This window comes from Loxodonta africana, chromosome 23, assembly GCF_030014295.1.
Source record: "Loxodonta africana isolate mLoxAfr1 chromosome 23, mLoxAfr1.hap2, whole genome shotgun sequence".
Lineage (NCBI taxonomy): Eukaryota > Metazoa > Chordata > Mammalia > Proboscidea > Elephantidae > Loxodonta > Loxodonta africana.
This window is the reverse complement of record NC_087364.1, coordinates 33148285-33162847: the sequence shown is the minus strand read 5'-3', so window position 1 is coordinate 33162847 and position 14563 is coordinate 33148285. Positions and strand designations below refer to the sequence as shown.

Below are 14563 nucleotides of genomic sequence, written 5' to 3'. Positions count from 1 at the left end.
GCTAAACACATCAGTGGTGATTAGTTTATATAAGAGTGGGAACTCTTGACTTCCCTTTAGAATGTTCACATTAGAGCGTACAACTGGAAAAGAGCAACTAATCTTTATAAATCAGTTTAATACATGTAGCAGCTTTTACACACACACACACATGCATGTGTACACTCACACACACACATACATGTGTATACACACCCTCCCCTCTGCTCACAAGAAAAAATTAGTGAGGATTACATGTGTAAAGTAATATCACAGTTTTAATTTGAGAAAAGAAAGTATTTTTCTATACTGAACAGAAAACTCAATGTTTGGTTGTTGATTATCACTAAAATGAATATTAAAAATCTAACAAGTGAACTGTAACTCTAGAATTAAGAATATATTTCTACATAAAATGTTAATGGTTTTAGTTATGATGCATACCCTATTTCCATAAAGGATTTATGGCAACTTGTAATGTGAAACTATATCTATAAAGAGCTATTATGATGTTAAAAATATGAAAAATAAAAGTACCTGGAATGGGCTATTTATGAAGCTAAGTTCAAAATCTGGCTGAGTTTCCTATAAGAAGGCAAAAGGGAGAAATATTACAATATATGGCTCTTTTGTCAAGAAAAAGAAAAAAAAACATTTTATCTGTGGAGAGAATCCTTTTCTGGCTGTGAATTCTATGAAGGTTTTATAATGTACATCCCTACACTGGAACAACATTAGATAACATAATGGACTCTTGATTAGGTTTGTAAGGTACAGAAACATTAATTGAATCTTAATACAGCAGAAGTCTTTCTTCAGGGCATTTATAAAACATGATAGAGTATATTAATTTTTTAATAAAGAATTTACAAATTCTCTAGACTCAAAGTATCAGACACATAGAATTATATTTAAGAGTTGGGGTGCAAGCCAAAATGTGACATTTAATTAAAATAAATAATTCACTTACTGCTTTCAATATTTCCTCAGGATGTTCAAATGTACAATATTTATGGTGTACCATAAAGAAAGAAAGTGACATTCCATCAAAATAGAGATGAACAGATAACCTCCCCCACGGATTTTCAGGTAATTTCTATAAATTCAATAAAGAAGATTATATTATAAAAATAAAGTCTTCTTGATGACTAAAATTTTATAGTCAGCAAATACAAAAGTATGACAATATGACAGAGTATTACCACAGTTTGACTAATGACCTGATGCATCGAATTTATCTTCCTAGTATTTTGGCAGGTTTTGAGACAGTAATTCTACTACTTTGGTTTATATAAAGTACATTTACATGTCCATGAAGTATAAAGTTTTCTAGTTATTTACTTCTATACATCATCTATAAATGGTATTAGCAATTTATATTAAGTTGGCGAAACAAGGAAACCCTGGTGGCGTAGTGGTTAACGGCTACGGCTGCTAACCAAAAGGTTGGCAGTTTGAATCCACCAGGTGCTCCTTGGAAGGCCTATGGGGCAGTTCTACTCTGTCCTATAGGGCTGCTAAGAGTCGTAATCAACTCGATGGCAATGGTTTTTTTTTTTTTTTTTGGAGAAAGAAAAGGTGTGCTCAGAAGTGAAGAAATGTTAAAAATCCAAAACTGGAGTAGGTGGTCCAAGATGGCAGAATAGTCAGACATTTCATAACGTCCCTCTTATAATAAAGGGCCAAAGGAAAAAAAAAAACCCAAGTGAATTGAATGTAGGTGAAAACTTAGGAATCCTAAGGATCAAAGACAAGACTGAAGAATCAGACTGAGCACCAAGGAGGAGAGACAATACAAAAACAGCAGAAATGGAGAATTTCAGATCGCCAGCACCCTGCTAGCCAAACCCGAACAGTGCGGACATACTGAGACAAAGCAGACAGCATGTCCAGCTGAAACCCTCACCACCTGGTGCAGCCAAGAGGAGTGACTCTGTACACATGTCCAGAGCAAGACAGGAATGCTGTGAAAGTTAAATGCACGCCCTGTATTCACAACACCCACCCCAGCTCCCTGTGCTGGAGGTATGTGGGCCTGTGGGGCACTCACACCACCCTTATGTGTCCCCTCCTCCCTGATTGCAACAGCAGCCTGGTGCCTCCCACACTAAGTTGGGAGCCCAAGGTTGAGAGTCGCTACCCCTTTGCTCAGCAACTCACACCAGGAGTTCACGATTTTCCCTCCAGTCATCTGTGCGGTGCCCTGCTAGCTGAACCTGCACAGCATGGCCATATTCAGACAAAGCAAGTAGCATTCCCAGCTGACACCCCCACCATCTGGTACAGCCAAGCAGGCGCAACTATGCAGTCATGGCCATAGCCAGGTAAGAGTGCTTCTCACTCTGCGAAAGTCAACTGCGTGCACCCCACACACCATACCCACCCCAGCCCCTCATGCCAGAGGTACACATGCTTGTAGGTACTCCCATCCTTCTTACTCCATCCCCCTATCCTGCTCGAATGTGCAGCCTGGTGGCTCCACCACTGCCCTGGCCCCTAAACCGGCAGCCCACACCACAGTCTGGAGGTACCTGCCCCTTTGCTCAACCACTTGTGCCAGGGGTCCACAGTTCATCACTATTTTCTGCCCCCTCTGGTCACCCGTGCATGTACCCTGCTAGCCAAGCCTGAACATCACAGCCATGTTGGGACAAAGCAAGCAGCATTGCCAGCTGTAACCCCCATCACCTGGTGCAGCCAAGCAGGAATGGCTCTATTCTCATGGCTAGAGACAGGCAGGAGTGCTTCTCACTCTGCTCACACCTGCCGGTGCCCTGCTACTCGACCCTGCACAGTATGGCCATATTGAAACAAAGCAACCAGCATTCCCACCTGAACCCCCATCATTTGGTGCAGGCAAGTAGGAGCAACTCTACACTCACAGCCAGCACCAGCCACCCACACCAGGATCCTGAGGACTGAAGGTTCCGTCTACTCCCTATAGCAACCTGCACCAGAGGCCTGAGGACTGGCTGTACAACCTCCTCCATGATATGCTCTAGCAGACAAGGCACACACTCCAACCAGGTTCCCATGGACAGGTAGTATCGCCTCTGCCTTACTCCCCACACTGTCCCCTCCCCCTACAACCGAAGACTTTGCCCACTCCAAACACCTCATGCAGCCCTGCTCACCCGAACCGTTAAGAGTTTCCGCACAACCCACATGGTAACTAATGACCCGGGCACCCTTGCACACACACACTACACAAAACCCAGCGACCAGGGAGAATGTCCTCTGTACCCACAGCCAGGTGACTGGCTGGAGAGACATACTGCCTCACCAGAAACGCCACCTACCTCCTCAGCAGACCTACAAGATCAGCAAAAAGAGACCCGTGCTCACACACCCAGTCACTGCTCCACCCACCTGGAGACACGAGGTAAGAGCTTTGAAATAAACAGATTAGCAACCAGAGCAACACACACACCCAGCCTACTTTGATATATCAAAACATGACAAAAATTTAGGACACAGCAAAAAAAATACAGTAAATAAAATTAACTTCTTGATGTCCTGGAGACAACAGACAATATCAAATCACAAAAAGAAGCAAGACATAATGCCACCAGCAAGTGACCAAAACAAAGAACCAAAAAAACTCCCAGAGGAAGAAACGGCAATGGCATCACCTGATAAAGAATTCAAAAGACTAATATATGGGGATCTCCAAGAGATCAAGGAAAACACAGACAAAACCAAGGAAAACAAACAAAACCAAAGAAAGCACAGACAAAGCTAAAGGAGAATTCAGGAAAATAGAAGAACAAAATGACAAAGTAAATAGACAACTGGAAACCATACAAAAACAGGAACTAGAAATCCAAAAGATTAATAACATTTCAGAAAAGGACAACTCAATAGAAGGATATAGAAGCAGAATTGAAACAAATTAGAAAAACTGCAGACAAATCTCTCCACTCCACTTTGTTTGAGGTAAAATCAGAAAAGAATGAAGAGGTGTACACAAGATTGCGGAGTAGTCAGATGCTTCCATTGATGCCTCTTGTAACAAAGACCTGAAAAAACAAGTGAAGCAATTATGTATATGACAAGCTAAGAGCCCTGAACATCAAAAGGCAAAGTTAGAAAATGGACTGAGCTGCAGAGGGAGGGAGAGATGGTTCAGAAGTGGCGAAGAGTTGCCGGACCTGACTCAGTGGGAACTCTCAGGCACAATCCAATGGAGTGACCGTGGTGGGGCTGGCAGTAGTGTTCTGGATGCAGTTTTCTCAGGGAGAGACAGCAAGCTGCACAGCCTACACACACCTCCGGAACCAGAGAAGGACAGCGCTCTCGGCAAAAGCTAGGCACTTGCATTTAGTGTACCATGCCCCCAGCCCCCGAGCCGGCTTCAGTGGCAGCTGATTTCCCTGGGCCTGAGGTAGGTCCTGCTGCACACCCTGAGCCATTCTCCCGGCCTTGGAGGAGGAATAAATTAACAATTGGGAAAAAAGATAATCTTCCAGCTCCACTAAGTTGGAGAGCTCAGGTCAGAAGCGGCTCCTGTCCAGGCGCAGTCTGTGGACTCTGAATATCTTTCACCCCTGCATGGACCTGTGTGGGCCCATTTCAGGAGAATAGGCCCTTGCTGGCAGACTGCAACCATTTCAGCTGTGTGGTAGAGAGGTGGGTTTTTGATGTCTAACACCACTTTGCCTATTGAACAGGGTCCTCACCTACCCACATCAGGGGCCCAAGGACAATGGCTCCACCCATGTCACCTAGCCACACGGGACAGGGCTCCAAGGATAAGTGGTACCTCCTAGTCCTTATAACCAAAAGCAGTGAGTGCCCATGGTCTGACCACAGAACCCACTCATCTGTGTGCTCTAGGGAACAAGGATGCGCTTTCCTCACAGACACTCAGGGGATGGCTGTCAACCCTTTGCTTTGTTCAGAGCGTGACCCCTGCTGCAACCAGATACCTGTGCCTACACCATTCACACCTGCCCCTTTAAGACTGTAGGACAGAGACTGTATCACACACTTGATGACCAACTACCTGGCCAGCTGACCTGAATCCATACAAGAAAAGTGAATGGACCCCTAGGCTCAAATACTGGGTTACAGCTCTAGCATTCTGGTGACAAGATGTTTTAACTTCAAATGTGAAAATAATCAAGCCAGCTAACTCAAGCAGCCTGTTCGGGCCTATAAAAACAAAACAAAGCAAGAAGCTAGGATACAGTAAGCAAACATCAAGTAAATTAATACAATAACTTATAGATGGCTTGGAGACAACAGGCCATATCAAATCGCATAAAGAGGCAGATCATGATTGCTTCAACAAGCTCTCAAAACAAGGAATCAAGGAATCTTCCGGATGAAGGTATCTTCCTGGAATTACCACATGTAGAATAAAAAAGATTAATACACAGAACTCTTCAAGACATCAGGAACGAGATCAGGCAAAACACAGAACAAGCCAAGTAACACACAGATAAAGCAGTTGAAGAAATTAAAAAAGGTTATCCAAGAACATAATGAAAAATTTAATAGGCTACAAGACTCCACAGAGAGATAGCAGTCCGAAATTCAGAAGATTAACAAAATTACAGAATTAGAAAACTCAATACAAAGTCAGAGGAGCAGAATTATGGAAATGGAAGGCAGGATTAGTGAGACTGAAGAAAAAACACTTGGCACCAATATATTCAAAGAAAAATCAGACAAAAGGATTTACAAAATGAAGAAACGCCAAGAATCATGTGGGACTCTACCAAGAGAAATAACCTACCAGTGATTGGAATACCAGAACAGGGTGGGATAACAGAAAACACAGGTAAATTTGTTGGCAGAAAACTTCCCTGATAATCATAAAAGATGAGAAGATATCTATCCAAGAGGCTCACTGAACTCCACAGAGTGTACATCTCAAAAGAAAGTCATCAAGACATATTATAATCAAACACGCAAAAACCAAAGATAAAGAGAGAATTTTAAGAGTGACTAGGGATAAACAAAAGGTCACCTACAAAGGAGAGTCAATAAGAGTAAGCTCAGACTACTTGGCAGAAACCATGGAGGCCAGAAGGCAGTGGATGACTTATGTAAAGCACTGAAGGAAAAAAAATTCCAGACAAGAATCATATATCCAGCGAAACTGTCTCTCAAACATGAAGGCAAAATTAGGACATTTCAGATAAACAGAAGTTTAGGGGCTTCATAAAAACCAAACCAAAACTCTAAGAAATACAAAAGAGAGTTCTCTGGTTAGAAAATCAATAATATCAGATATCAACCCAAGACTAGAACACAGGACACAGCAACTAGATGTCAACACAGATAGACGAATCGCAAAAACAAAGATAAAAAAACACTCAAAACAGGGTAACAGTGATGTCATTATGCAAAAGATGACAACGCTAAACAATTAAGAGGGACTAAAAAATATAGCCATAGATCTTTCATATGGAGAAGTCAAGGCAATATAAAGAAATAAAAATTAGGTTTAAACTTAGAAAAATAGGCATAAATATTAAAGTAACCACAAAGGAGACTAACAATCCTCCTCATCAAAATAAAATAGAAGAAAAAAATAAAGACTCATCCAAAACAAAATCAACAACAACGAATAAGAGGAAAAGATAATATACAAACTACTCGGCACAAAAAATTAAGAGGGAAAAAGGAACTGTCAACAACACACAAAAAAAGACATCGAACTAACAGCACTGAACTCATACCTATCCATAATTACCCTGAAGGTAAATGGAGTAAATGCATCAATAAAGAGACTGAGAGTGGCAGAATGGATTAAAAAACACAGTCCATCTATATGCTGCCTACAAGAGACACACCTTAGACTTAAAGACACAAAGAAGCTAAAACTCAAAGGATGGAAAAAAGCATATCAAGCAAACAACAATCAAAAAGGAGCAGTAGTGGAAGTATTAATTTCTGACAAAATAGACTTTGGAGTGAAATCTGCCACAAAGGATAAGGGAAGAAACTATATAGTGATTAAAGGGACAATATACTAGGAGGATATAACCATATTAAATATTTATGCACTCCATGACAGGGCTGCAAGATACACAAAACAAACTCTATCAGCATTAAAAAGTAAGATAGACGGCTCTCCAATAATAGTAGGAGACTTCAACACACCACTTTGAGTGAGGGACAGAACATCCAGAAAGAAGCTCGATAAAGACATGGGAGATTAAAATGCCACAATGAACCAGCTCAACCTCACAGATATATACAGAACAATCAACCCAACAGCAGCTAAGTGAACTTTCTTTTCCAGTGCACATGGAACATTCTCTAAGACAGACTACATATTAGATCATAAAGCAAGCCTTAGTAAAATCCAAACATCAAAATATTACAAAGCATCTTCTCTGACCATAAACCCATAAAAGTAGAAATCAGTAACAGAAAAACCAGAGAAAACAAGTCAAACACCTGGAAGCTGAACAACACCCTGCTCAAAAACGACTGGGTTACAGAAGAAACTAAGTATGGAATAAAGAAATTCATAGAATCCAATGAAAATGAAAACACTTCCTATCTAAACCTTTGGGACATAGCTAAAGCAGTGCTTAGAGGGCAATTTATAGCAATAAATGCACACATCCAAAAAGAACAGCCAAAATCAAAGGATTATCCCTACAACTTGAATAAATAGAAAGACAGCAACAAAAGAAACCTTCAGGCACCAGAAGAAAGCAAATAATAAAAATTAGAGCAGAAATAAATGAAATAGAGAACAGAAAACCAAGTGAAAGAGTTAACAACACCAAAAGCTGGTTCTTTGAAAAAATTAACACAATTGATAAACCACTGGTCAAACTGACAGAAGAAAAACAGGAGGCGAAGCAAATAACCTGAGGAAGAAATGAGATGGGCAATATCACAACATACCCGACTGAAATTAAAAGAATCATATCAGGTTACTACGAAAAATTGTACACTAACAAATTTGAAAACCAAGAAGAAATACATGAATTTCTAGATACACACTACTTACCTAAACTAACACAAATAGAGGTAGAACAACTAAATAAACTAGTAACAGAAGAAGAGATTTAGAAGGTAATTTAAAAACTCCTAACCAAAAAAAAAAAAAAAAAAAAGCCCTGACCCTGACAGATGCACTGGAGAGTTCTACCAAACTTTCAGAGAAGAGTTAACACTACTACCAAAAGATATTTCAGAGTATAGAAAAGGATGGAATACTCTCAAACTCATTCTATGAAGCCACCACATCCCTGATACCAAAACTAGGTAAAGACACCACAAAAAAGAAAATTACAGACCTATATCCCTCATGAACTTACATGCAAATATCCTCAACAAAATTCTAGCCAACAGAATTTAACAACATATCAAAAAAATAATTCACCATGACCAAGTGAGATTCATACCAGTTACGCAGGGATGGTTCAACGTTAGAAAAACAATCCATGTAAGCCATCATATAAATTAAGTAAAAGACAACAACCACATGATCTTATCAACTGATGCAGAAAAGTCATTTGACAAAGTCCAACATCATTCACCATAAAAACTCCCAGCAAAATAGGAATAGAAGGAAAATTCCTCAACATAATAAAGGGCATTTATACAAAGCCAATAGCCAACATCATCCTAATGGAGAGAGTCTGAAAGCATTCCCTTTGAGAATGGGAACCAACAAGGATGCCCCCTTTATCACCACTCTTATTCGACACTGTGCTCGAGTTCCTAGCCAGAGCAATTAGTCTAGATAAAGAAATAAAGGGCATCCAGATTGGTAAGGAAGAAGTAAAAGTATCTCTATCTGCAGATGACATGATCTCATACACAGAAAAGCCTAAAGAAAACAACTGAAACTAATAGAAGAGTTCAGTAGTATATCTGGATACAAGATAAACATACAAAAATCAGTTGGATTCCTCTACACCAACAAAAAGAACATCAAGGACGAAATCACCAAATCAATACCACTTACAACAGCCCCCAAGAAGATAAAATACTTAGGAATAAATTTTACCAGAGATGTAAAAGACCTATACAAAGAAAACTACTACTACAAGAAACAAAAGAGCCGTACATAAGTTGAAAAACATACCTTGCTCATGGATAGGAAGAGTTAACATTGTAAAAATGTCTATTCTACCAAAAGCAATCTAGAGATACAATGCAACCCTTATCCAAATTCCAATGACATTTTTTAATGAGATGGAGAAACAAATCACCAACTTCATGTGGAAGGGAAACAGGCCCTGGATAAGTAAAGCATTACTGAAAAAGAAGAACGAAGTGGGAGGCCTCACACTACCTGATTTTAGAACGTATTATACCATCACAGTCAAAACAGTCTCGTACTGGTACAACAAGAGATACACAGACCAATGGAACAGAATTGAGAATCCAGACATAAATCCATACACATATGAGCAGCTGATATTTGACAAAGGCCCACAGTCAGTTAAATAGGGGGTAAAAGACAGTCTCATTAACAAACGGTGCTGGCATGACTGGATATCCATCTGCAAAAAAATGAAACAAGACCCATACCTCACACCATGCACAAAAATGAACTCAAAATGGATCAAAGACTTAAATATTAAATCTAAAATGATAAAGATCACGGAAGAAAAAATAGGGTCAACACCAGGAGCCCTAATACATGGCATAAACAGTATACAAAACATTACTAACAATGCAGAAACACCAGAAGAGAAACTAGATAACTGGGAGCTCATAAAGTCAAACATGTATGGTCATCCAAAGACTTCACCAAAAGAGTAAGAAGACTACCTACAGAATGGGAAAGTTTTTAGTTATGACATTTCTGATCAGAGCCTGATCTCTAAAATCTACGTGATACTGCAAAAACTCAACAACAAAAAGACAAATAATCCAATTAAAAAAAAGGCAAAGGACATGAACAAGCACTTCACTAAAGAAGACATTCAGGTAGCCTACAGATACATAAGGAAATGCTCACAATCTTTAGCCATTAAAGAGATGCAAATCAAAACAACGAGATTCCATCTCACTCCAACAAGGCTGGCATTAATCCAAAAAACACAAAATAATAAATGTTGGAGAGGTTGTGGAGAGACTGGAACACTCTCCACTGCTGGTGGGAATGTAAAACGGTACAACCACTTTGGAAATCGATTTGGCTCTTCCTTGAAAAGAGAACTACCATACGATCTAGGAATCCCATTCCTTGAAATATATCCTAGAGCAATAAGAGCCGTTACACTAACAGATATACGCACACCCATGTTCACTGCAGCAATGTTTACAATAGCAAAAAGATGGAAACAACCAAGGTACTCATCAATGGAAGAATGGATAAATACATTATGGTATATTCACACAATGGAATACTATACATTGATAAAGAACAATCATGAATCCGTGAAACATTTCATAACATGAAGGAATCTGGAAGGCATTATGCTGAATGAAATTAGTCAGTTGCATGAGACCACTACTATAAGAACTCAAGAAAAAGTTTAAACACAGAAGAAAATATCCATTGATGGTTATGAGCGGAGGTAGGGAGGTCGCTAATTAGACAGTAGACAAGTACCAGTTTTGGTAAAGGGAAAGACAACACACAATATAGGAGAGATCAGCACAACTGGACTAAACCAAATGCAAAGAAGTTTCCAGAATAAACCAAACACTTCGAAGGCCAGAGTAGCAGGGGCAGGGGTTTGGGGACCATGGTTGCAGGGGACATCTAGGGTCAATTGGCATAATAAAATCTATTAATAAAACGTTCTGCATCCCAGTGTGGACAGTGATGTCTGGGGTCTTAAACACTAGCAAGTGGCCATCTAAGATACATCCATTGGTCTCAACCCACCTGGATCAAAGGAGTATGAATAACACCAAAGACAGAAGGTAATTATGAGTCCAGGAGACAGAAAGGGCCACATAAATCAGAGACTACATCAGCCTGAGATGAGAAGAACTAGGTGGTGCTACAGCCAATGAGTGCCCTGATAGGGAACACGACAGAGAATCCCTGAGGGAGCAGGAGAGCAGTGGGATGCAGATCTCAAATTCTCATAAAAAGACTAGAATTAATGGTCTGGCTGAGACTAGAAACCCTGGAGTTCATGGACCCCAGACCTTCTGTTATCCCAAGGCTGGAACCATTCCCAAAGCCAACTCTTCAGACAGGGATTGGACTGGAGTATAAGACAGAAAATGATACTGGTAAGGAATGAGCTTCTTGGCTCAAGTACACATGTGTGACTATGTGGGCAGCTCCTGACTGGAGGGGAGATGAGAAGGAAGCAGGGGGACAGAAGCTGGCTGAATAGACACGGGAATACAGGTTGGACAGAAGGAGTGTACTGTCTCATTAGAGGGAGAGCAACTAGGGATATATAGCAAGGTGTATATAAATTTTTGTATGAGAGACTGACTTGATTTGTAGACCTTCACTTAAAGCACAATAAAAAATTTTTAAAATAATTTTTATTGTGCTTCAAGTGGAAGTTTACAAATCAAGTCAGTCTCTCACATATAAACTTATATACACCTTACTACATACTCCCATTTACTCTCCCCCTAATGAGTCAGCCCGCTTCCTCCTTCCAGTCTTTCCTTTCATGACCGTTTTGCCAGTTTCTAACCCTCTCTACCCTCCCATCTCCCCTCTAGACAGGAGATGCCAACACAGTCTCAAGTGTCCACCTGATACAAGTAGCTCACTCAATAAAAATTTTTAAAAATTAAAAAAAGAAATGAAGAAAACCTATATGAATTATGTGGGACACTATCAAAAGGAAAAAGTTGTGTTTGATCGGAGTTTCAGAATGTCAGGGGAGGGAGTAGGGTAGCTGGGTGAGTGGAAAACCCAGAGAATATTCTTGAAGAAACAATAGTAGAAAGCTCCTAACATCATGAAAGACAAGAGGATATCCATTGCAAGAAACTCAACAAAACCTATACAAGATAGACTCCAAAAGAAAGTCACCCAGACATATCATAATCAACCTTGCCAAAACTAAAGACAAACAAAGAATCCTGAGAGCAGCTCAAGAAAAACAAAACATCACTTACAAAGGGGAATCAATAAGACTAAGCACTGATTACTCATCAGAAAGTATGCAGGCAAGAAGGCAAATGGATGACATATATAAAATCTTGAAAAAAAATTGCCAGCCAAGAATTACATATCCAGCAAAACTCTCTCAAATACAATGGTGACATCAGGACATTTCCAGATAAACAGAAATTAAGAGAATTTGTAAAAAGTAGACCAAACTTACAAGAAATATTAAAGACAGTTATTTGGATAGAGAACCAACAATGTCAGACAACAATCTAAGATTTGGACACAGGATACCAACCCAGAAAAAGAATTTTAAAAAGTAAAATAAAGCTAAAAGACTGAAAACAGGGAACCAGAGACGTTGATATGTAAACAACAACATCAAAACAAAAAACAGTGAATAAATGGCGTAGTTACAGAACTTTCGTATGGAGAGGAAGTAAAGGGGATATCAAGAAATAAAAGACTGTTTTAAATTTAGGAAGAAAAAAGATAAAAGTAAATTTCAAGGTAACAACAAAGAAAGTTGCCAAACCTAACCATCAAAAGGAAAAAGAAAGACAAAGACTTAATAAACATAAATCAAGAATGACAGAGCTCCAAAATACCCAAAACTAACTCTAACGGCATTGAAAAGGCAAATAGACAGTTCCACAAAAATAGTAGGAGACTTCAGCACACTACTTTTGGTGAAAGACAGAATATCTAGAAAGAAACTAAACAAAGATATAAAAACAAAAAACCAAACCCAGTGCCATCGAGTTGATTCCAACTCATAGGGACCCTATAGGACAGAACAGAACTACCCCATAGAGTTTCCAAGGAGCGCCTGGTGGATTCAAACTGCCGACACTTTGGTTAGCAGCCACAGCACTTAACCACTATGCCACCAGGGTTTCCAGACAAAGATATAGAAGATCTAAATGCTATAATCAACCAACTCAAACTCACAGACATACACAGAACACTCTGCCCAACAGCAGCAAAGTATACATTCTTTTTCAATGCACATCGAACAGTCTCCATGATAGATAACATTTTGGCCACAAAGCAATCCTTAGCAAAATCCAAAACACTGAAATAATACTAGCATTTTCACAACGATATAAAAGTAGAAATAACAGGAATAGCAAGGAAAAAAAATCAAATACATGGAAACTGAAAGTCCTAGATTTAATTGTGTTCCCCCCAAAATATGTGTCAACTTGGTTTGGCCATGATTCTCAGTGGTTTGGAAGGGGTCAAAGTCAATTAAATGGGGGAGAAGACAGTTTCTTTAACAAATGGTGCTGGCAAAACTGGATGTCTATCTGTAAAAAAATAAAACAGGACCCATACCTCACACCATACACAAAAATTAACTCTAAATAATTCAAATATAATATCTAAAACTATAAAGATCATGGAAGAAAAAATAGGGACAACTCTAGGGGCCCTAATATATGGCATAAATAGGATACTAAACATAACTAAAAATGCACAAAAAGCAGAAGATCAACTAGATAAATGGGATCTCCTAAAAATTAAACAGGCTTATCAAAAGACTTCTCTAAAAGGGTAAAAGAGAACCTACAAACTGGGGAAAAAAAGTGTGGCTACAACATATTAGACAAGGGTCTAATCTCTAAAATCTATGGAAAACTTCAACACCTCAACAACAAAAAGACAACCCAATTAAATAATGGCAAAGAATATGAACAGACACTTCACCAAAGAGATGCGAATCAAAACTACAATGACATACCATCTTACCCTGACATTACTGGCACTAATCAAAAAAAGAGAAAATAAACGTTGGAGAAGTTGTGGAAAGACTGGAACTCTTATACACTGCAGGTAGGAATGTAAAATGGTACCACTGCTTTGGAAAACTGAATGGCACTTCCTCAAAAAGCTATAAAAAGAAATATCGAATGAGCCAACAATCCCACTCCTAGGTATAAACCCTAAGGAAATAAGAGCTGTGACACAAATACACATATCCACACCCATGTTCACTGTAGCATTATTCACAATAGCAAGAAGATTGAAACAACCTAAGCACCCATCAACAGGTGAATGGATCAACCAACTGTGCTACATACACACAAGGGAATACTCCGCAAAGATAAAGACCGATCTGCAAAACATCTAACTACATGGATAAATTTGGAGGACATTATGCTGAGTGAAATAAGTCAATCACAAAAGGGTAAGTATTGTATGAGACCACTATTATAAAGAAACAAGAAAAGGTTTACACATGGGGGAAAAAAAAACTTTCCTTGATGGTTACTAGGGATTGGGGTGGGGCAGGGAGGCAAAATTATCCAAAAGAAGATTTTTGATAATTTTGGTGATGGGAAAGACAATACACAACATGGGGGAAGTCAGCAAAATATGGCCAACGCATGTGAGGACACTGAGAAGAATGAAAGAACAAAGGGCAACAATGGTAATTACTATAGCATAGACAATCCTGCAATAGTATTAGCAAACATTAAGTCACAAATGGATACATAGCTAATAGATATGATAAGAGGTGTGGGAGGGTATAAGGGAACACACCCATCTGCAGATATAGGT

The 14563-nt window shown here is 39.3% G+C and overlaps 1 protein-coding gene across 1 annotated transcript in view; it reads right to left on the bottom strand.

Moving 5' to 3' along the window:
• Positions 1–14563, bottom strand: part of RNF17 (ring finger protein 17) — a 224019-nt gene that overhangs the window by 25819 nt on the left and 183637 nt on the right. The window contains exon 29 of the mRNA XM_064275375.1: positions 950–1075. Coding sequence (XP_064131445.1) covers positions 950–1075 — 126 coding nt within the window. The remainder of the gene's footprint in view (positions 1–949; positions 1076–14563) is intronic.